At 41.1% G+C, this 23,732-nt stretch overlaps 1 protein-coding gene across 3 annotated transcripts in view; it reads left to right on the forward strand.

Moving 5' to 3' along the window:
• The first annotated feature begins 3,198 nt into the window (after nucleotides 1-3,198).
• The window catches only part of SCML2 (Scm polycomb group protein like 2), a 119,675-nt gene continuing 99,141 nt past the window's right edge, over nucleotides 3,199-23,732 (forward strand). Inside the window, exons 1-3 of one of the 3 annotated variants that reach the window (XM_034755921.1) lie at nucleotides 3,199-3,427; nucleotides 13,572-13,691; nucleotides 20,836-20,943. In XM_034755921.1, coding sequence (XP_034611812.1) covers nucleotides 20,922-20,943 — 22 coding nt within the window. In that variant the 5' untranslated portion in view covers nucleotides 3,199-3,427; nucleotides 13,572-13,691; nucleotides 20,836-20,921. Of the gene's footprint in view, nucleotides 3,428-13,571; nucleotides 13,692-15,702; nucleotides 15,819-20,835; nucleotides 20,944-23,732 lie in introns of those variants that run through there. The other 2 variants (XM_034755913.1, XM_034755929.1) reach the window with 2 other exon arrangements.

A 23,732-nucleotide genomic window follows, 5' to 3' on the forward strand; every position in this document is an offset into this window, starting at 1 on the left:
GGGGGGGGGGGGGGGGGGGGGGCAGCAGCCACGGTGGGGCCGGCCCCTGCAAAAGAGCTTTTTTTTTTGCTCTGCCCCCCCCCCCCCGCATCCCGATATCCCCCCTTGTCCCCCCCTTGTGTCCCGATATTTCCCATCAGTGATCTGGTCACCCTAGACACTTCGCCTTATAAGACTGTTTTCAGTTTTCTACAACTCTGACACACTTTAACTGGACTGAAATTTTCCATGCTGTCTACCCCGATATAACACGACCCGATATAACACAAATTTGAATATAACGTGGTAAAGCAGTGCTCTGGGGGGGGGGCAGGGCTGTGCACTCCGGCAGATCAAAGCAAGTTCGATAGAACATGGTTTCACCTATAACGCGGTAAGATTTTTTGGCTCCCGAGGACAGCGTTATTTAAATCAATTGAAGCTGTGCTTTGAACGTATGTACTCTGTAAAATCAGCTGCTATGTGTCTCAAATTAGGGACCCAAAATTAGTGGAAACTTTATCTTAAATGCTCTGTGCCTCAGTTCCCCATCTGTAAAATGGGGATGATAATGCTCCCTCATCTCAAGGGTAATTGTATTTTGAAAATAAATTAATGTTTGCGAAGAACTTAGATATTATTGTGATTAGCATCATAGAAAAGTCCATGAAGAGGCTAATAATTCTGTTTTCACAACGTGGTTTGAGTAGTGTGCAATAAATAAGGCATGTGTTTAACAGTGAGAAAACAAAATATGAATAGCTGTTCATTAAGTGAGCACTGTCCATCCTTTACACTAAATGAGCAAGGGTCCTGTGGAAAAAGTAGTATTTAATTAAAGAATTGGGTTGAACAGGAAGCCTTAATACTGGCATTTACTAACTTTTGAGTGCTTGACTTTGCAATCATAATAATGGTCATTTAACCTAGTTTTTTGTGTTTGTGATATATTACACTAATTTTTACACCCTCTAGAAGTGTGTGTCCCCTAGATTAGCTGCCAGCAACCGGTGCCCTAGGTAAATCATGCAATCGGCACCCCTCATCCCCAAACCCGAAGGTTTTTAGTAAACTGGGAAACATTTTGCCCCTTTTTTCCTTTTAATATTTTTACACTTTTTTTTAAACAGGCTTAATTATTCGGTTTGTCCATCTGTCTAACCAATGTTTCTGAGATCAGATAAAATAGAGACAAAATTTTCAGAATAGATTTGTATACAACAGCTAGATATTTCAGTCTGATTTCAAATAAAAATGCATTAAAAATGTTAGTTATTTTTATTACAAATCCAAAATCATCCATTACACTATCCTGCTTTAACTGCCATTACCATCACATCCAATATAGAAAGAAATAAGAAAACTCTTCAGTGAATTTTAACCTGTATTTATAAAACACTCTGAATAAGAAACACTGTGGGATCTTAAAACATGCAGATTAGTAACCTACACTCACTTACCTATTAAAACAGTTAGTTACAGTGTTTTACATGGAAACAAAATGACCTTTTTCGACATTATAACCCGACACCAGTTGTTTGGAAAGTAATCCCTTTCGTCACCGTTACCTGCTTGGAGAGTGATGTCATCACTTAGAGTGTGACATCATTGTAGTCTATTAAGCATTAACACTGTTACTTTTCTTTTATGGACCTTATTTATTACATCTGAACCACTTATAACAAAAAAGTTCATAATTATACAGCCCAATAATAACACTAAGGTTTAACACTTAAAGATACTCACATTTTGGATTTATAATGCTGAAAGCAGGGCCGGCTCCAGGCACCAGCCGACCAAGCACGTGCTTGGGGCAGCACCTTGGAAGGAGTGGCCAATCTTGCGGTGGCGGGGGGCGCTCGGGTTTTTTTTTTTTTTTTTTCTTTTTTTGCCTGGGGTGGCAAAAAAGTTAGAGCCGGCCCTGGCTGAAAGACGTTATTCTTTGGCACCAAGAAACACAATTTTCCACAGCATTTGCTCGATTCTTAACCATCTACCTGCAATGTGTGTTAAAATGACCATTTGACATGGATCAACTCATGATATCTCTGCTGTACATGAATTTCCAGCTATGCAACCTTGATGTATATTCGAGTTAGGTGTCACTAACATTGCAGCTCTTGCTGCTGGCAGATGTTTTGTTGTGGCTGAGTTACTGCTTATCAAAATTGGGGAGTGGGTCATCTTGACCCTATGTTGCAAATTGAAAAAAAAAATTCACTAATTTATTTTTGCAGTAAATAAAAGATTTACTTATATAAATAAATTCTCAGAAATGCAGAGAAATGAATTATAATTCATATTCCCTCCATACACCGAGGGGAATTGAAATAATGAAATCGGTGTTGTTTTATTTGTATTTTTTTCATTTTAAATTTGTTTAATTTGAATTTTTTCCTCTAATTTAGTGCCCCATTTAATGTAGCACCCTAGCTGACTGCCTAGTTCACCTATATGGATGGGCCGCCTCTGCACTCACACATTCAATGATGCCTGCAGAATAACTGCAGGCGGAGGTTTAGCATCCTTATGCTTCTTGGATCTAAAAAGCCCACAGCACTAAGTCTCAGAGCCCAGGTCAATTGACTTGGGCTTGTGAGGCTCAGACGTTGGGGCTAAAAATAGCAATGTAGCTGCTCAGAGACCCACCTCTCTGGCTGGGTCCTAAAGTCTGGGCTTTAGTTGGAGTTGAAGGGCTACATTGCAGTTTTATAGTTATACAGCTGAAATCCCAGGAGCCTGAATCAGCCCTGGTGGTTTCATTGCCATAAAATGCACTGTAAACTGGGGCTTGTGGGATCCAGGCTTGTGGACTTGGCATTGCCAAGTAGGGTGACCAGATGTCCCAATTTTATAGGGGCAGTCCCAATATTTGGGGCTTTTACTTATATAGGCTCCTATTACCCCCCCCCACGCCCTGTCTCAATTTTTCACACTTGCTGTCTGGTCACCTATATGGCCAAGCCTGTGCTTGAGCATCTATTCCTCACTAGGTTTCCGGTTGCTGGCTCACAGCCAGGCTTGATTCAGGTCCAGACTGCAAAGTGACAGAGCTTAGACCCCAGTCACTGCGGGACTCGGGCACTGACGCTTCCAGCAGGATCTGACTGTGTGGCCAGACGTGGGGCGCTCGGGCTCAAACCTGAGTCCCAGGCGGGGCTGAGCGCGCCCCGTAGACAGACCCCTGAAAGCCTGAAGCGAACAGGCGCTTTGCCGTTGACAGGGGCGGGCTTGCACCCAGCGCCTGCGGCAGGCGGCTGCCCCCTCGCGCGGGCTGTGGTGGGGAGGCGGCGGCAGCCCCCAGTGCGGCTGGCGGGCATGCGCGGGCGCCCCACTAACATGGCGGCGGCGGTGGCGTGAATCCCGGCGGCGGGGGCTGCGCGCTGCTTGACAGACCCACGAGCCGCCGGCGGCGCGCGAGGAAGCGGGCGGCTCGCCCCCCAGCCCGGTGAGTGGCGGCGGGGGCTTCGCGGCGCCCTGGGCTGCGGGGAGGAAGCGAGAGACCCACCCCAGGACTGGCTGGCGAAGGGGGTGGAGAAGCGGGGACGCTGCCCCCTTGTTCCCCCGGCTCATTGGCGGGGGGCGGCTGGGGGACGCGTGGAGCTGCGCCGCCTGCAGAGGCCCCCGGTGGAGACGGTGGGTCTGGCCGGGTCTTTTCTCTCCTCAGGCTCCAAAGCCGCCTCCCGGCCTCTCCCGCTGCCCCCCATCGCAGTCCCCCGTCCCCGTCCCCCCCCGGGCTTGGCGGCGCCTATCGGGGCAGGTATTGGCGCTGGCCCGGCTGCGCCCCGCATGTGGAGGGGCGGCCGGGCGGGGTGTGTGTGTGTCTGTCCCCGGTGTGTGGTGCGGGGAGCAGCAGATGCCCCAACCCGGGCAGGGGCTTTGCTGCTGCCGCCTCTTGCTCAGGGCATCGGTGTGCGCCCCCAGTCCCCAGACAGAAAACGGGAGGCAGCGGGGGTGGGTGTGTCCCGAATAGCTGGGGCAGGGCTAGAGGGGAGCCAGGGATCTTCCCGCCCGCTGCACCCTGGATCGTGCTCCTGCAGCCCCGTAGGGCTTGGGCGAAGCGGGAGCAGCATTGGCCAGCCCGAGCCCAGGCGCTCCGGCTGGTGAGGGACTGAAGTCCAGCGGGTGCGGGGCGTCCATCCCGGCCTCTTCCCTCCCAACCCAAGTCCAGGCGCTTCGGGGGTAAAAGAGCAGCCGCGAGGAGGGGGAGACTCTGCCTCCCCCCGGTTCAGTGAGCGGCCGCCCGCTAGTTCGTGGCGTCCCGGGGCTTGAGCTCTCGGTCCTGCCTAGCCCCGCTCCTGGGGCGCCAGGACTGAAGCGCAGCAGCGATGGCTACGCTGCATCCTTGGCACTGCTCATCGCACGCAGCCTCGGCAGGGGCAGAGCGGGAGGGTGCCCAAGCAGCAGCTGCTGCTGCTCCCCTGGCTGGTGCCCCGTTATCTGTGCATCTCCCTGTCCCTGAGCCGGGGGATCAGCGCTGAGAAATGCCGGGTGTGTCTCCTCCCCGAGCCTAGCTGCTGCCTCCCCATCGGGCGCACAGCCCCGTTTGTTGCGCGGGCCCCAGGATCGCCTCGGTGCGGGTGTGAGCGTTTGACAGGGGCTGTGACTAGGACACACCTCCCTTTGCTGGAGCAGCCCGCCGGGTATATCCTCCTTCTTCCCAGCAGCGGCGGCGCCTAAATGCACTCGCGGGGACCGCTGCTGCTCTCGATCTAGGGCAGGAGCTTCACCCAAGTGGATGGGATCGGGCACATTGAAGGAGCGCGTTCAACAGATCTGCACTTGCATCCCCTCCTTAGTGAATGTGTACCCTCGTCAGTCGAGCAGAGCTCCAGCTAAAGTCAACGGGAGTTTTGGCCGAGGAAGGGCTTGGTCTGAAATTGGGCTTTGGGAGGGGAGAGGGTTGCACGGAGCGGGCTCCTGCCCTAGCCCAGTCTTAGACTGGCTGGTGAGTTCCTTCTCCAATTGGAGAGAAGTGCAGGGCAGCAGGAATAAGGTTTCCTTGTTGCTCACTGCGTGTGTGTGGTTAGCAAGAGACTAGTCAATGCCTCTCTGTTCAAGAAAAACCCATGATGGTCCTGAGCAGTAGATAACTGTGTTTTATGTTTTTCCCTTCTGAATTTGTATGAAAGTATGTTTACTTTTCAAATATCACTACATAGAGCCAGTGAAAACCAGTCTAATTTTGCATGACCATGAAATGAAGTAATCTAATAATTTTTAAAATTTGTGTTCATCTGAAAATGTAAAAACGATAGCAAAAATGCACAAAAGCAAATAATTAACCCTCCAACGAAAAACACCTTTACTAATGTGTTTGTTGCTTTTCAAAAATGGGTCATGTTGTGATCATTTACTCAATAGATCACTGTTCAGATTGGCAGAATGCAGAGTATAAAGCTTTAGGGGTTGGGGAACACTCATATTACACTTGGAAAATATGGCATGTTAAAACATGCATAAAGTTGAGTTTAAAATTAATTTATGTACATTCAAGTGACTGCAGAGTGAGTTAGTATGGATTTATTATATAAGGGATTGTTTTTCGGAGATACATTTCTTAACTTTCTTCTGGATATTATATATGCTTTTTGACAAAGAAATATTCATTTGCAAATTTCATTAAAAAAATCCTTATCTGTCAGCTGCTGTCTGTAGCCATTGGGGCAAATTGGAGGACAGATTACAGTGGCATAGTAATTAAGTGGAACCTTATTTTATTAAAGCTAAATTTCATGCTCAGTTAAACTTTAGGAATAAAAAAGCACTTTCATGTGTTTTTCTTTCCTAAATAGTTACTTATTGTAATTTAAAATATGTTAATGCCTTTCTTCTTCCCACAGTCATTTAATTCTCCTCTTTCCGATTAAACAGCTATAAAGGACTGCAAAAATAATTAAACAGCTTTATAACCTAGGAATTATAACAAATAGGAGGAGGAATATTTTGTCCGGACATATATTGGTGTGGTAATTAATCTTAAAAATGATTTTAACCTCATTGTTAACTCTTGATAATCCTAAAACTAATCTAACAAATCTGATGATTAAGTGAAGAAAACCCTTATATTTTATAGCTTGATAATGGCTTTTCAAAACACACCTGAAATGCCAACATTTCTTCAATAAAAACTTTAAGTACAGTCTTAACTGAATATGAGATCTTTATTTTTTTTTTTTTTACTTGTCAGATATTTCAGTTTTAAATTAATGTAGAGCTTCTCAAACGCTTATAGCATAGATCACATTTTAGTAGATTGTCTCACGGACAACAACCGTACCATTTGTAATCACTTAAAGTCACTATGGTAACTGGAGCAATTGCTTACATGGGAAAAGTAATGTTAGGAACACTTTAATGTATTTCTAGATGTTTTTAAAGCAGTTTAACAGCAGGAAATAAGTAGGAGAGCCAGCACCATGTGGGAAACCAGTACACTCTGGTCCACCAGCAAGTGCTCCACAGACCACCAGTAGTCTAGTAACCATTGAGTTACTTCCGCATTAGCAGTGCATTCTGAAAACTTATTTGTACAATCAAACTATGTATTTATTAACAAGAAGAGCTAATTTTGTGAGTAGTGCTTAATATTTTACTGTACTGACAGGATGATAGTACTTGAGTTAGTGTAAAGAAAAAAATAAACTTAAGAGTAGAACAATTTTCTGAACTTTTTATTTTCAGCATCTGATTTAATGAAAGCTTTGCAATAATGCAGACATGCTGCAGTGGAGAAGAGTGTGATGTAACACCAAAGTTTATCCCTTTAGTTTAAAAATAATTTCAATATTTATAAAGGCCCTTTTAATAAAGTTTCAGGTGCACTGTTTGAATATGAAAGTCAGTGATGTGACTCTTTTTAAAACAAAATACTTGAAATTAATATTTCACTGTAAGGATTAGCGGACAGTGCTAGTACTCTTGTTACCCGCACACTGTAGGGCACTCACCTTTACCCTTCCATGAGCTCAAGGCGTAACCCAGTAAATTTAGTCACCCCCACACTTTCCTAACCTTCTGTAGGTTTGCAGGGTCTTCTATCAATGAAAGATCCTTACACGGTAATACCCTTAACCTCTATTTATTAACAATTACCAAAACCTTACACTCTTGCTGTCTAGTTTCTATAAATAATACAGTCTGTCTAGCAAATTTGTTTTGCTGTATACATATATACTGTAGTGCATTTAAGAACAAATATTTTGCAGTAATTGTTTAAACTCTGCGAAAACATTTGCTCATTTTCTAGCATACACTATAATTGGTGCAAAGGTATATTGCAGCTGCAAGAAGAAACTCAATAGATACTCAAAGCTTAGCTACAGCTTTGATATCTGGAGTATTCTTCTATCTTAAAATCTGGTTATATGGTAAATTATTATTACACTTAGGAAAGTTGAGTGAAAGAGCAGCATCAGACTTCTCAAATAAATATATCTATATTTTAACTTTTCTCATTACTTCTTTGAGCAGGCAGGTGTCCTTTCCTGCTGCTGACTCCCTCACTGGATCCAGGTGGAATGTCTTGAGCAAAATAAATGGCAAACTACTCCATGTTGCTGCTTAATCTCAAAGGAGTTGTTGTTAGGTGGTGTTTCCAATACAAGACCAGGAACATTCAGGCAACTACCTGAAGTTAAATGGTGCTGAGAATTTATTTATCCCAGCCCTATTCTTTTGTTTCAAGAGATGGTGACCCAGGCTTCCTTATGAATGGAGGATGTGAAAGATGCGAGAGACTCATCCCCCGGTCAATGGGCATAGCTGATGCCTGTTCTATATGGGGGAGGGTCAGATCCTTAATAAGTGTTCAATTTCTAAATCCTCCTCAGGGATTCACAAATTGAGGGCCATGCAGCTGAAACTGTATCTGCTTAAGCAATGTATGTGCATCATCTCAGACCTGGAATAGATAACCACCTCCAAAGAACTGGAAGCATCTTCAGCATGTTCTTCTATGAGCAGACAACACAGTCCAGCAGTGATGGAAAGGCAGGAAAGAATACACTGTAGAAATCAACACCGTCCTATTGACACCAGTCACTTTGGCACCAGCAGCCAGTACACTGACACCAGTGCCATCAACCCGTTCAGCACTGGTATTGATTGATTCAGCACTGGCTTCAATGCTGGCACTTCTGGCACTGACAGTGTCATCACTGGAAACAGCATCAGCACCCCAATTCAAGGGTAAATTGAAAGGCAATGCCAGCCAAAGTCCAGACACTGCTCCAAACACCATGGAGCATTGTTCTGGCCATGGACAAAGTGGCTAAGCTCTCTGCTAAGGGAGTGGTGCCAGGTAAGAAGGCACTGTCATTGGCTGTGCTGATTATGGGACTAAGATGTGCCTTCATGCATCTCTGAAATACTCTCCTGGGATGTCATTGGTACCAGGGTGGCACCAGTCACTGGAGCTGAGACATTACCACATAGCACTGCCATTTTGTAGAGAGTTGCTCTTCATCGCTATTGCCAGACTTTGCCTTCTTCCTGGTATCAACCAGGGATGTCTCTCCTCTACCTTCTGAGAGTGATCCTAGAGGCAGCACTGGAGATCACTCGTGCAGGGCACCACTGCAAAGGAGGTGCAAGTGGCATTGGTCTAACAGTCACAAATTGGCCAGTGTCAATATAAGAGACATCATTTCAAGCTTCCACAGCAGATTTCCCCCCTCCTGTGAAGAGGAGATCAGGCAGCATCGCTGCCCAGACCGTCCATACCACCGTCTATCATTAGTACCCAAGAACTGGGAGCAATACATAAACAGCAGCACTCCAGTCTCCAACTAAGGAGTAGTCATCATCGAGGCAGTCCCACCAGCCCATGCCCTGGTGGCTGACTATTTTAAAACCGTTAAGGATCTCTTGTATCACAGAGACATTAGATACTGCAACAAATTACAAGAAATCACAAGCTCTTTGATGCCTTGACTACTTCAGCCCCAGCCGGGATTTGCTCTCCCCATTAATGAGGGCATATTGGAGACAGCAACAGGCTCTGGCAAACCCCATCTAAACAGGTGGCTGAGTGCTGCTAGGTGCCTTGGAAAAACTTTGAAAACTTCTATTTTCACAGGATCATTAGTAGAGGCAGCAGTGTAGGAAAAGTTGAAATCTATGAAAGGCATGTGGACAAGGACCTCCAAAAGCTAGACCTGTCCAGGCATTACTTGTCTTGCCTACTTGTCTGCAACTCTGGGTGGCAACTGCCAGGCATTGTTCATCAAATATAATGTACTGACATGGGAAAGGGAGATCCCTTCTTGACGAAAGTACCACGGGACACTAGGGAGGAACTTAGAGGTCATCAAAAAAAGCCATAAGAGGCCTCCAGGACTCTAAGGATTCCTCAGACACGACTACAAGGTTTATAGTCATGGCCGTGACTTTCTGACTGTTGGCATCTGGAATACCAAGAGAAGTCCAAGATGCCATCCAGGACCTCCTATTTCAGGGGATGGAGTTGTTCAATACAGAATGGATAAAGGACCACTCTGAGGTTGCTGGGGATGTATACACCAACCCATACAGGAAGCCCAACAGACACAACTGTCTCATCCTTATTTTGGGGGGCAGATAGAGTACTCACTGCAGAAACAATTGTGCTACTTGTCTGGTAGGCACCTTCTCAGCAGATGTGATAGGCTCTAATATGGTTGCTAATATTCCCATCAGGAACTAGCAGCCATCTTCAGGAGCTGTCTTGTCTCATTCCATTGGGCGTGGACCAACATCACTTCAGACAAATGGGTGTAGAATATAGAACTATATTCTAGTTGCCCCTGGCTATCCCATTCACTTCCATGCTCTTCACTCTACTCATCCCTTTCCTTGTTACTCTTCAGGGACGCATTTCACGAGAGGGGGGAAAAAGTGGCCATATTGCTTCTGCTAGGAGTCATGGAAGAGTTCTTAAGTAGTACAGGAGAAGAGGTTTCTACTTTCAGTATTTCCTTCCTGAAGACAAATCCCCCTTTCTTCCTATCCTAGACCTGAGGAGACAGAACAAATTGTATGTATAGTCTCAGATTCCAGAATATAGTGCTTGCCTGCAGCACCCCATGTGTGCAGGCTCGATTGGTTCATGGCTCTTAACCTGCAAGGTGAGTTCTTCCATATAGCCATTCAGCTGGCACGCAGGAAGCACTTGAGATTCACGCTGGGACCAGATCATTATCAACATAAAGTACTTTGAGATGTTATAGTAGTCAGTGTAGATCCCAGGACACATCCTTAATCCCTGGATTTTGGAGTCCACGACCTTTGAACTGCTAGGGTATTGATGGAGGACAGCAGCTGAGGAGGAGGCACAAGGCACAAGAATGGCCTCACAGGAGCGGACAACACTATTTAAAAAAAAAAAAAAAAAAGCATGTGCATGAGATACAGTGGGATCCACACTGACTACACCAGTGGCTCTCAACCTTTCCAGACTACTGTACCCCTTTCAGGAGTCTGATTTGTGTTGCATACCCCCAAGTTTCACCTCACTTAAAAACTACTTGCTTACAAAATCAGATATAAAAATATGAAAGTGTCACAGCACACTGTTTCTGGAAAAATTGATTACTCTCTCATTTTTACCATAAATTATAAAATCAATTGAAATATAAATATTACATTTCTGTGTATAGTATATAGAGCAGTAAAAACAAATCACTGTATGAAATATTAGTTTGTACTGACTTTGCTAGTGCTTTTATGTACTTATTGTAAAATTAGGCAAATATCTAGATGAGTTGACGTACCCCTCTGGAAGACCTTTGCGTACCCTCAGGGGTACGTGTACCCCTGGTTGAGAACCACAGGACTACACCATCTCTTAAAACCACCCTTCTCCTCCCTCACCCCACACGTGCAGTCTCTTGTTTGTTCTCTCATTAGGTCATGTCTAAAATTCTAGATTGTAGGCTCCTCAGGGCTGTGATCTTGTGTGTTTTTGTTCTGTGTTTTGTTCTGTACCATTATTTATCTCACATTAAAAGATGTGGTAGGTGTTGCTTGTAACTATAGTAGGCACAACTTTCTCAGACACTTTTTTTTTCTTTTCCCCAAGTTGGTGTCCCTTTAACATATAGATGGCTCTCCCCTTGTTTGTTGGTGTCTTAAGCAAGTAAGGCATTGAAGGTAGAGGTCTTCACCAAACCACTTAGTTTTGTATCTGAACCTTCAGCTTTGAAATTTGACCAACAATTTTAGTTAAAATGTGAAATGGTAAGGAAAATGAGTCTCCTACTGGAGGGAATGGGCTTCTTTGCCAGGTATCCCATATTGTTGCTGTTTTAAGGTAATATGATATCCTTCTTAGCTTGGACAAAGAGTAGGTTGAGACTCTTAGCATACATTAGCTCATAGAACATCTGAAACTTTTAAAACCTACAAGAGAGTAGCACCATTTTAATTAGGTGCATGTATGTAAAAAAAAGAGAGTGTACCATTATTTAAGCACCTGATGGATTCTATCATGGTCAAATATAGGAAAACCTGATGGAATAGATGTCATTTTTGTGTTACTTTTTAAAACCCATGTAAAAGAAAAGTTTGATATATAAGTAGTTTTTGTGAGAGAAAAAAGTGAAGGGCTTTCAGTGCCATGCATAGTTGAGTCAGAGTTACCAGTGGCACCATCATGTAGTTGGAACTGAATAATTAGGAGTCAAAATTGTGTGGAAAGGACAAATAATGATGAGAGGGTTATACTGGTGGTAATCAATGAAAATGATAAATAACTGTGTCTGTAGGGGTGGGAGGGAAGAGATCAGGAAAGTTAGTCTGTTGGTACCAAGCTGTATTTTCTTCTCATTGTAGAAAAATGTTAACCATCTGGATTTGTGAATGCATTTTCTACTGTGGTCAGCTACAATAAATTTTGTGGGGGAAAAATGACAGTTTTGAAAGGAAGACCCTTTTGAAATGCTTTGATTTAACTGGAAAACTCATTGTCTGTTTTTTCCACCATATGAAATGGGATGGAAAAGGTGCTTTTTCAAAATAATGCAGCTAGGCAAATACTTCAGCAAAGTATTTGCAAAAATTCTGATATTTTTTGTGATCTCTTGTTGTTTGTGTTTTATCCACAAGAATGTTTGCAGAAAACAAAGTGTTTTGAGGAATTTTTACACAAACATGTTTTTGTCAGTATTAGCACTGGAAATGCTCCTACTGGCTTCTGAAAGTGGGGATTGGAAGCCAATTGAAAGGGGAGGGAGGTTGTTTTTTTTGCAGAGGAGCAAGAGTTAGCAGGTGGGGGATGGTACGCAACCACCACCATCAGAGGTAGTAGAAGTGTGTCCCTAATCAGGCACAGGAATGTGTGAGAGCCTGGCGTTCAGCTGTGTAGTTAGGAAGGGAATAATCTTTCTGGGATCTACTTCCTTCAGAAGCATCTCTTGTGACGGTAAGGAAAAGCTTGTGTCCTGTCCTGAGGGGACTTCAGCCTTCCATGCGCAGATGACTACACTGTGTAGGTGAGGATGAGCTGTAGTAGTAAGTAGTTCTGGTGCAGGAGGATCTATCTGTGTACTGCCTTTGTCAGCATCTCCTAGGTGGTGACAGTTGGCTAGTGCTGGCTTTTTTAATTGCCAGTGAGAGAGAGAGACACCTTAAACTCAGGGAGAGGACACTCACGGAATGTGGGTTTGCTAGCGCTATGGGTGCAGGTAGCATGGCATCTGTTTAATCCAATATGAGACTGCCACATAAGAGGAGTTTGTAGCCGGCTTTGAGGAAATGGTGGGCCTGCAACTTCTGCCATTTGCTGCTGTGCCGGATCCTGCTGATCTTGCTAAGCTTCCTCTTGCTGTTGCGGTGGCCTGTGCTGCGCAGACTGACTCTGTGCCAATAGGTTCCAGGACTGTCAGTGTTGCCCATGCTCCTAGCAAAAATATATATATGTATGTGTGGTATTGTTAAGTTTGTGTTAAGAGGCCAACAAAATTAAAGTTATTATTGTTTCATTTAGGTGCTCAGTTGTTTTAGTGTTTACTAAATTTACCCCCAAGTTGTTTGGATACAAAAATTATTTTAGGAGAAGGGAAGTGTTGAACTCTGCCCCCCCCCCCTGTATTTAAACATCCAGCTTATGGGCACAGGGAGAGTGTCACTATTTACTACACACAAATTTTGGGTGCACAGAATCTTTAAAATACTTTGGAGATAAGCACAGTAGCTGTAAAATGATCAGCAGTGATATAGTTAACACTACTGACAATATCTGTCTGTATCTGTATCGACCGTCCGGAGGAGTCCACGCAGAATCCTTTTTTTTTTTGTAGTGCTGGTAGGGGGGATTCTGTGGGTTAGTATGCTGTTCAGAGGTATGTTGGAAATATTCTTTGAGTCGGAGAGTCGAAGGTAGGATTCTAGGTCACTGCAGAACTGTATCATGTTTGTGGGTCTGGAGGGACAAAAGGAGAGGCCCCGAGATAGGACAATGAAATGGTCATCTTTAGTTTTGGAATTAACCTTGGGTCAGTCGGGACCTTTCTGCACTATCAATTAAAGCTGTCATCAGTTACACTCTGTTCTTGGAAGACTTTCTTCAGGACCATGAGGGTTAAAACTTTTTTTTTTTTTTTTTTTTTTTAAAGATACCTTCAATTCTGTCTCACAGCTCTGTGGCAAGGGGTGGATTTCACAGAATCCAGAATAACAGTGCTCTGTCCATAGACCGGCTGTGATCCTAGCTTCCAGAATCCTGGAGCTTAGAGGTAATGCTGACTGGACTAGGACACAGTCCCCTAGATAATTGTATAAGGACTTCCCCTATATCTTCTCTAAGTGCTGCTTTTACATTGTTGGTTCTGCTGGTTGCTTTTGTAGAGAAGTGCAAACAGCTCTATAGGGATCTCTAGCATCCCATTCCATACTAGTGTCTGGGCATCTCTTATTACACTTGTAATAGGAATTCCCTTCTCTTCTCCCTTACCTGTTTTATTTGTACTATGCTCAAAAGTATGCTAGGTGCCTCACTGAACAAATAATAAGCTTCCTGCCATGGCAAGTGAGGGTTAGTTAAAGTTAGAGGGGGTAGGGGCAGGATTAAACAGGACACATAAATTGTGATATGGAGATGTTAGGCCCATGCACATTTCTTAGCAAGCAAAGATTTTTCTTAAAGTTGAATATTTTAATTAATTTGTTTTGTGGCAGAAATTAGTCTTTGGCAGGGATTTGAATGAGACTAGGGTAGTGGCCTGATGAATATTGACCTAATGAATATGTTCTAAGAAAGTGTTCCAAGTTTGTATGGGGACATGGAAAACAACACAGATGTTTAAGATGGTAAATTTGCCAAATTGTTTGTTTTTTCCAGCACTTACATAATGTAAATATACAGTATTAAAATATAGCTTACAATTTCAGCCAATCTGACTTTGAATTTCATTTAGTTTAAAAATGCTTCAGGACATTTTTTTGAGCTGTTGGGAGTATGAATAAAAATATTCAAAATCTCCTCTTTTGTGGGCAGACTGCATTGAAGATTTTGGTTTTAACAATGTGAATAGGCTTGGGCCCAGCTTTCTTAAAGATCTGGTGCCTCCTTACATACTATTTCATCATTCTAGGTTGAAAGATTTAGAATTTTGAGAACCTGAAAGCATGATGGGAGAACTGTTTGTATTTTGCATCTGCAGCCTTAAGAAGGGTGGCATGCCTTCTCTCTTATCCTTGAAAGAATTGCTGATTTAGCTAATTTTGAATCTACTTTCATATTTTATTTCAGAATTCTTTTGGCGCAAGTAAATTGGTCTTTGTTTGCTCTGTTTGAACAGTGAAACTACATTGGTCAGTTTCACATCTTGGCTCTCATACAGAAACAAAATATGGTTTTGTTTTAAATTTCATAACAGTGAAGAGAAGTTACACTTTAAAAAAATAATTGAAAACTTTTATTTTTCTGTTCTTATTGTGACAACGCTTCAGCCTAAAGTATGTTCAAGTAATGTTTTAAACAGTCTCTTGATGGATACTGAAATTTACTTCTTTATATTGAATGAATTATTATGAAAGAGACAGTTTGATTTGATTGTAATGATACATTGCCTTTTGTCTAAAAAGACTCAAAACTTTGCAGTATAATACTGTTTGTAGATAGTCAAAATTCGTTGCTTTATATTTATGCTAATTATATGTTGCATATTGTGCTGTCAAGTTTCCCATAATCCTATTGACAGTACATAGAAACTTGCTTAGTGATCTTTATAGCAACAGATAATACAAAGGAATATTTTTGTTAAATAATCAATATATTTCCAACTCAGGAAGGAAATATTTTGATAAAGCTAGTTTTGGTGTTTACCATCGAGCTGTGAGATTTATTATATTTGCTCTTTTACTGGCACAAGTCTGTAAAAAGCCAAGATATGTATTAAAAATCTGGCTCAGCATTTTTTATGAACTAGAAGTCTTTCTGTGCTAATGGTTTATCAGCTTGGCAGTATAAAAAGATGAAAATTGAATTTCTGCTTCTTGAAAGCATGCCCTTCTTAAATGTATGGACGAAAATGGATTCTACCTTAGATCTAATTTCCTATTAAAAATACCCGTATATGCTTTTTATCTACAAAGGAGGGAAAACTACTTTTTAATGATGCATTGTGTTACTGACATTAATATTACAGGTAGATTGTTTTAATTTTATAATAAATGTAAAATCTGTTATTTTTTCATGTCTCTCTCTTCCACCAGTACCTTAATTCTGTTGGTCAGTAGGTCCCAACTGCCTGCACTAGGATTATGAAACATCTGTATTGCAGAAATAAGCATGCACACTGTACTTTCTTTTTGGGGAAAAAAGTAAACCTATTTGGATCCCAGAATGGCAAATAGCAAAGGTGATTGTGAAGTATTTAATACCATATAGTAGGCTTGGAATGATCAGGTTTTTGTGTGTGTGTGTGTGTGTGGGGGGGGTAAATGTCAGTTTCTCACATGCACAGCCCTCTATGAAAAAATATTTCCATTGATAATTGAAATTAACAGATAGACCAATTAAGAAAAATGCTGCTTGAGAACTTATTAGAGTTGAAGGATATTTACTTTGTATACTTGACTGGATGTTGACCTCCCTCCCATAATTTCACACAACTGTGAAAATTTAAATTGATAAAAATCAGGGGTGGGGAATGCTTAAAAATAAGTATTGATGCTATCTGCCAAAATTATATATAAAATATAAATAACTTGCTGCAAGTCTCCCTATACTTCTCTTATCTCTCTTCTTTTCCCACCTCCAAGACTCTTGTCAAAACAGCCTCAAACCTTCTTCTTAATTTTTTTTAAGAGAGAGAGAGATGGGTAGGTGCTTATTAAATTTAAGAAGAAAATAATTTTTCATTTTTCAAAATACTTTGAAGGGACCCCACTAACTTAGAAGTCACACTTCTGTCTGGAAATACTGTACCTGTGTCTGCATTAAGATAGCACAGTCTGAATCAGGATTGTGATCTCATTCTACTATGCACAGCTCAGCACGGAGTAGGACAGTCCCTGCCGTTAAGAGTTCTGCCTAATTTAAATCAGGATGCAATAGTGGGTATGACAAACAGGAGGCGGGAGGAGGGAAACAAGAAGAATGTTAATATAGATCAGCTATGTACAGCGCTGGATAGTTTGAATTTATATATAATGTTACGTGACTAGTAATAAATGGATGATAGTATTGCAAAGATATATTCTCTAATTCAAACAGGAATTAATCCAGGGGGGGTCCTATGGCCTGTGGTATATGGGAGGTCGGACTAGATGATCACAATGGTTTCTTTGATTATATAATCTATGAAGTAAAATTTATGATTAGTATAAATGAAAGAGATTAGAGGGGCACAAATATCAGTTTGTTTCCTTTGTACATTTGACACCTCTCTGTGTATAGCCAATTCCCCTGTTCATCTTGCACAGTAAGTATCCCATATTGCTTATGTGGGACTTTCACATAGAAGCCAAGGTTCGAGGAAACATTAAGAAAATATAATGAAAAAGAAAAACTACAGAGGTAGCGATAGTACCTGAAATTAACTATCTCTTTTCAATTTGACTGTGTCTTTTAAACAGTTGAATCTGAAATTTGAGAGAGGTTTTTAAATTATTCTCATATATTTGACTCTCCTGTACATTTTATAGTTCTCCTTATACATTGTGTGAAAGAAATCAAGTGGACCGAAATGGGTTCCTAGTCTTTACCCAGCCAAAATTTCCCATTCATTTTGTTTAACTGAGGATTGCAGAGTTAGGACTCTGAGCTATACCATCAATGTTGATAGGACCAAAAACCTAATCTGCTTTAAGAATGTTTCCTCTCCACCCACTTCTTTCATTTAACTGTCCACCTGAGCCTGAAGCATCTGTTTCTTCAAAACAAAAGTCTCCAATCTCTATGCTGGGTGACCACTCAACCTAGGTTTAGGTTTCTTTGAAATATCATGTGTTACACTCACATGTTAATTTGTTTCTCCATGTTCGGTGTGTTTATTGTATTTTTGTGAACAGGCCGGGTATTGGGACAAATTTCTGTTGGATAACTGTCATGCTTGCTTGTAAGAATGGTGTAGATCGCGGAAAGGATATTTGTGATATGCCAACTAAAAAAGTGTATGGTTTTTGACACTCTCTTTTTAAAAGGCTGACCTCACTAAAAAGCAGTAATTCTTGCCATTCAAGTTGACTTTCTAAATTAGCAGAACAATATTAGAGTAGGATGGAAAATATTTTCCCATCATATGTAGTAGTAACTTTGGAAATGTAAATGCTTTAGGCTTGACTATTCATATATATTTTTAACCAAGAGCTCACACAGTGGGAGGTGACTAGTAAGGGTGAATGGGGTTTGACAACAAAAGCCTTATCAGGAAGTTAAAGGCAAACACAAGCTCACCATTTAATTCAGAATTAAATGAAGTAGGGGGAGTTAAACCGAAGGGATGAAGCTGAATTTACTGGATGCTTTAAGTAGTATTAGTAGCAAGCATGTAGACATCCTCCATATTGACTTTTTTTTATTGGGTTCCATTTACAAACATTTTAATGTTGAAACTAACATGACACTTTTTTCTCTCTTGCCCTTTGCCTTTGATTTTCAGTTTCCCTAGCTTGGGTCAAGTGACTTATTGTTGATCTCCCGTGTTGATCCTATACTTCCAAGGTCTGAATTGACTCTTCTTGGGGTGTTTCCTGTATTGTGACTGACATAAGTGCTGTTCCTAGCTTGATTGATTTTTCTCCATATTTTTCTTTTGGTTTTCTTTCCATTCCCCTCACCTCTCCCATTACTTTCTTATGCCTATTTATTCCTAGTTCTCTGTCCTTGCATCTGCCTTTCCCACTGTCTCATTCTCCTACCTGGTTCATTCCTTCCTTTGTTTCTGACTTTCATTCTCTAGATTTATGTCTACCTTCCTTCTTACCCTAATTTCCTATCTTTTTTTCAACATACTCTGCTTGCTTGTTCACTCACATATTCAAGGATATCTTAGGCTTCCCCTCTTCCCTGCCTGTCCTGCCCAAGGATCTCTGCAAGCTTCATACTCTATATTTGTCTAGCTTTTTCTGCAGTTAATATATGGCAGTGATGTTGGAAATTGTATGCAAAAAGCTCCCACCCTGGCTGGGGTAGGGAGTAGGCAGCGGATAAGAGGACAAACTGTTAGGGAAGGTAATTAATTAGGTGGGGTGAACTAGAGCAGTGTTTCTCAACCTTTTTGATACCAGGGACCAGTTTGCTTCCTTTCTTAAACTGTGTCAGGGAGATCACAGGGACCAGCACCGCTCCACGGACCAGTCCTTGACAAACGCAGAACTAGAGTGCTCCTCAACTCTTCCCCAGAAAGGAGTTATGTTCTGCCTCAGTCTGACTGTAGTGTCTCTGCAGAGGTTTAGCTTTCCTGCTGTTCTTCAGAATGGAGGCTCAGAAATTCAGTTTTTAAGTACAACTTAATTTATATGACGAGAAATAATTTCTAAAAGCTCACTTAAGCACCCTGAATAGAATAAACTTGGTGCAACTGGCTTTTAAGTAACACCTCTAAATAGTAATAAATTTTATCCTGTTGTTGGATTTGCGCTATTTCAAACAACGGTTTAGAATTTCCAATTGTCTTACATTTTTAACAGGCTGGTGAGCATGTTGTAAAATAGCCTATCTGGTGCTACACAAACTAATGAAATGCTGGAATCCTTTTTATGTTTCTGACAGACACTCCACTTGTGCTAAACTTGATGACTATCACTGCAGGGTTGGAATCTTTATTACAGCACCAAGTGCAATCTAGTGTTTGGAACAAAAAGGATAAAAACCATGCACTGTTTTAAGTAATCTACCCATAAAGACAGCTACTTTGACTCTGCAACACCTTTCATAGTTTATTGCTTAAAGAGGAAAAGCTTTGAAATGCTTTGGAGGAATTCTACAGTCATTTCAAACATACAAATTATTCATTTGATGATCATTTAAAGCATTATTGTGTAGCAAAAATGCTTTGCTTGTTTTAGTATTCAGTTTTATTTATAGCTATTTTTTAATCTTTAATTTTTTGCATTGATAATTTTAGTGGTAATACCTGTTTGGTACATTACGAATATTTTTAAAACTAACAAATTTAATTAAATGAAGTTTTCAATTGGTTTTATCCACATGAAATATACTGTAGACGTAAAAGGTCGTGTGATGAAGCCCATCATGATAGTATATAATTTATAGACTTTAAAAATTCGGAGTTTAATTAAACAGCTGAATAGCTGTTACCAAAGCTTCACGATTTCAAGGTAATTTAATGTGTGTGTTTTAAATATTCAAGCATACCCCTGTGAAGTTCAAAAAATTCTGACTTGCTACTTCTGTAGCATCCTTAGCTTTGAGCTATTGTTCCTGTTATAATAGATATGTTGTTTAGATTGAAAGTCTGGCTTCTGTAAATCCATGGTAGTATCTTCTTTAGCCAGATTTTGTTGTAGAGAAAATGTGTATGTCTAAGTTACAAAACTCTTAAAACAGAAAGTTATACACTAAACATAATAGAAACTGACAGTTTTAAAGGGAAACTGTCGAAGTTGGTAGCTTGAAGATTGTGTTAGATTCTTACCTTTTTATATATATATATATATATATATATATATACGTAGAGTGAATGGAAAAATATGTGACTTGCTAGCATTGTTCTTGCCGGACTAACCCATGACTGTTCTGATTTCAGTGAAATGCTGATGAATTTCATCAGTAAAGTTCAGCAGTGTGGGTGCTAGAGTGGAAAACTAGTAACAAAACAGATATTGCTCTTTTCTCTTTATTGAGGTGGCATGGCTTAACTAACTTGGACCTGCTGGTTTTTAAAGCCCGCAACAGCTTAGGCCTGTGCTATATTTGAGACTAGTGTTATCCTTATGAATATCTGTGATCTGACACTACCTGACACCAAATATGAGTTCATTACTCCTTACTTTTTAAATAGCATAACATTTCCCCCAATTGTATTTTCTAGTATGACCGTTGTTGGATTGTGTGTATGTAAGATGGAAGGAAAAAAGATTTGAGCTGTTGAAATTGAAAATAATCTTTATAATCTTAAAGAAAACTTAAGTAAGTAAGAGCAAAAGCATATTTTAATGTACAAGCATAACATGCTCTGTGAAGCAATCTGATTTTTCTTTTCAAGGGTTTACATCATTTTAAAATGCAGTAATAAGAAAATTTAATTTATTCTCCTCCTCCAGTATTGCTTTGATTTAGCTCTTGTTTACACAAAGTTCCTCTACAAGTAGCTTGTTAAACTTTTGCAGCTTTAAAACAGCAAGATAATGTTTTGGGTTTTTTTTTTTGTATTGGATCTATAACTAACTAGCTGTATTACCACTCCACAGGAAACTGTTGTGCTGAAAGGAAGAATTAACTGGTCTTTCAACTTCAGCCTTTTTATTGTGAGAAGGAAGATCACAGAAGTGTTACCATGGGGAGAACAGCAGCTAAAGGTAAGGTTGGTGGCTTTTATCCCAAAGGAAAGAAAGTAGAAAACATAAAAGCTATTTTTGATTAGATGGGGTATTATTATACCTAATAACAGTACAGCAGTTGTTGTTATTATTATTATTAAGTTGAAATAGGATGGTAATACATACTGAACTTGTTATGAATCAAATTAAAGTAAAAAAATTCCAAACTTACAGTAGGCATGCTAAATTTAGCCTTAATTGAAACCATTCTATATAATTTCACCCAAAATAACTGTTGTCCTCTGACAATCTAGAAAACAGAGTCCCAGTAGAAAATTTAAGCACATATCTAGATGTGTTGTTAAAATATAATCCTTTATAGGTGATAACTGGATTCTGTGACATCTGCATAGTTTATCAGAATAATGTGTAATAGCAGGTATTAAGTTTTATAATAGCAAACTGCATCAGCAACTATCTTTCAAAAGCCCATGTAGACATGTTAAACTGTTTGTTTTATGCAGTTTAATTTCTCATCTATACAATGGCATTCTCTCTAGTCATGTCTTCTACTGTGCTGTATCGGGGGAAAAAATCATAAGTTATGGTGTTTTGCACCAACTTGAGGGTGAGATTTGAGTAGAAGTGAATGTGTGAAATAGAATAGGCATGAAATGGAAATACAGAATCTTGTGAAGAGAGTCCAACTACTCTGTAACTGGTCCTTTTCAGTTTTGGGACAGGTAGTTCTGCTCTAAGATTTTTGCACCTAATTCATGCCTTCCACCTCTTCAGCCCAATTGCTTTCTCTGCAGTTGTTTACTACTTTGTAAACTGAGTGGTGGTCTGTTCTGCAGTGGATCATCTATGATGACTGCAGTTGTGCATGTAATAGTTGCACAAGTTGATGCAGAGCCTGTGGAGGAACCTTACTCCTTGTATGGCAGGCTTCTGCCCTGCCTGTTTGAAGATGCTGCAAGACAGGCCCTATTCCTGGCAGACAAATAGGCAGATTTGAGAGAAGTTCTGATGGAAGATGTTAGCCAGCATCTCCTCTTCCCATCCCCCTCTTGGAGGTGGATAAAAGGGCCTAGACAGAGTCTCAGGTGCATTAGGGATCAAACATTTCCCCCTTTTCTGGTTGCCATCACAGGTCTTCAGAAGGGCAGTGGTCAACTTGTTGGGGAATGTTCCCCCACTCCGTCTCAGTCCTCCACTCCTGAGGTGCAGCTGGGGCCTTCTGTGGGGGGGGGGGGAGAATAGTCTTTCGCCATCTGTAACTCTAAAGTGCTTGACAACTCTGAGGAACAGAGGTAGAGACTCCTCAGAGGGAGGCTCCTCACACATTATCAGAGCTAGCCAGGGTGGAAGACTTTGACTCCCTTGTTGGAGTGGTGTCTGGAATCTCAAGAATAAGTCCCTAGGAAGTGGCTGTGCAAATCTTGATAGACCAACCCTCTATTGCTCCCTTCCAACAAGGACATCAAGGAAATAGTGTCTTGGGAAAAGACTGATACATACTTTCTAAGGCAAGGCAATGCACTGTTTTCATTGTTTCCCAAAAAGATTCTACGAGACTTGGGGCACTCTCCTATTGGAGGTGTAATAGTCATATCATTGGTTAAGAAACTGGCTCTTCTAATAAGGGGGTGTTTTCTCTGAAGGCTCTCTTCTGTCAGGAAACTGGAGTTCAGCATTAGGAGGAACTGTAAGTGGTCACTAGGATCATCTTAGTTGCTTCTACCAGACTCTATGCTCGAAGGAGTTAGCCTTCTTAGTCCCTGGTGGATTGCAAGTCAATGAAGAAAGCTTGGGTCAGTCTCCAGTTGTCTCTGATTTCTTGTATGATGGCTGTGATTACTCTGGCTTGTCTTCTGATGAGTGATCTTATCAGCAGAAGAATTTTATGTCTAAAGATTGGAAAGAGGTGCTCCAGACCAACCTCCCAAACATAGTATCTGTAAAGTGTAAACTGGGTGGATGGAATTGCTCAATCATGGTTCCATTCTTTTCAAAACTTGGGGTCTTACCAGAAGGCAATGGACAATTTTTCGTCCCCCTCAAGGTCTCAGTCATGTGGTATCCAGCATGATTCAATCTCCAAACACTTCCTATTCAGTGGGAAACTGCTTTGGACCTTGGAAGAGAACCAACTGTTTTCAGATCAATCCCAGTTAGACCAAAATAATGTTGATTTGGAAGGGAATTGCATTTGGAGGAATTGGATGGGGTTGTGACTGTTATCCCTATGTAAGGATATGTACACACACCATCTTGGGGTTTTATTGGAACTTTTACTTATCCTTTTCCCTGGTGTTGGCCTTATTGCCTTTCTATTTTTGTCTGGATAGTCATTTTAAGGCATTGAGAAGGAAATGGAAAACAGGCCAAAGAAGAGGGAGAAAATTTCCCCTTTAGTCAATAGACCAGAACTCTTAATGTCTGCAGGCCAGTAGATCATATCTTTGTTCTTAGTTTAAAACATGAAGAACACTTGTTGGGCTAACAACATCAGTGAAAATGTTAGCCCAAAAGGTTACATTTAAAATGGTGCATGAAAACAGGAGCTCACATTCACTATAACTGTGGGTTGCACAATATTATAAGAGAATGATTGCATTTTAAAAAAAAGGAATAGTAGCTTACCATTTATGCTTAAAACACCTACTGTGATCACAGCAGCGATTCCCCATCATAGCTGTGAAATATCAAGGCTGTCACTGATCTGAATGCAATAATGCTATGTTTAAATACACTTGTTTACCAAGAAAAATAGAGACTGAGATTTGAAATCCACTGCCTTAGTTCTAGCCATGTGAAATGATCTA

This window comes from Trachemys scripta, chromosome 1 (genome assembly GCF_013100865.1).
Source record: "Trachemys scripta elegans isolate TJP31775 chromosome 1, CAS_Tse_1.0, whole genome shotgun sequence".
Lineage (NCBI taxonomy): Eukaryota > Metazoa > Chordata > Testudines > Emydidae > Trachemys > Trachemys scripta.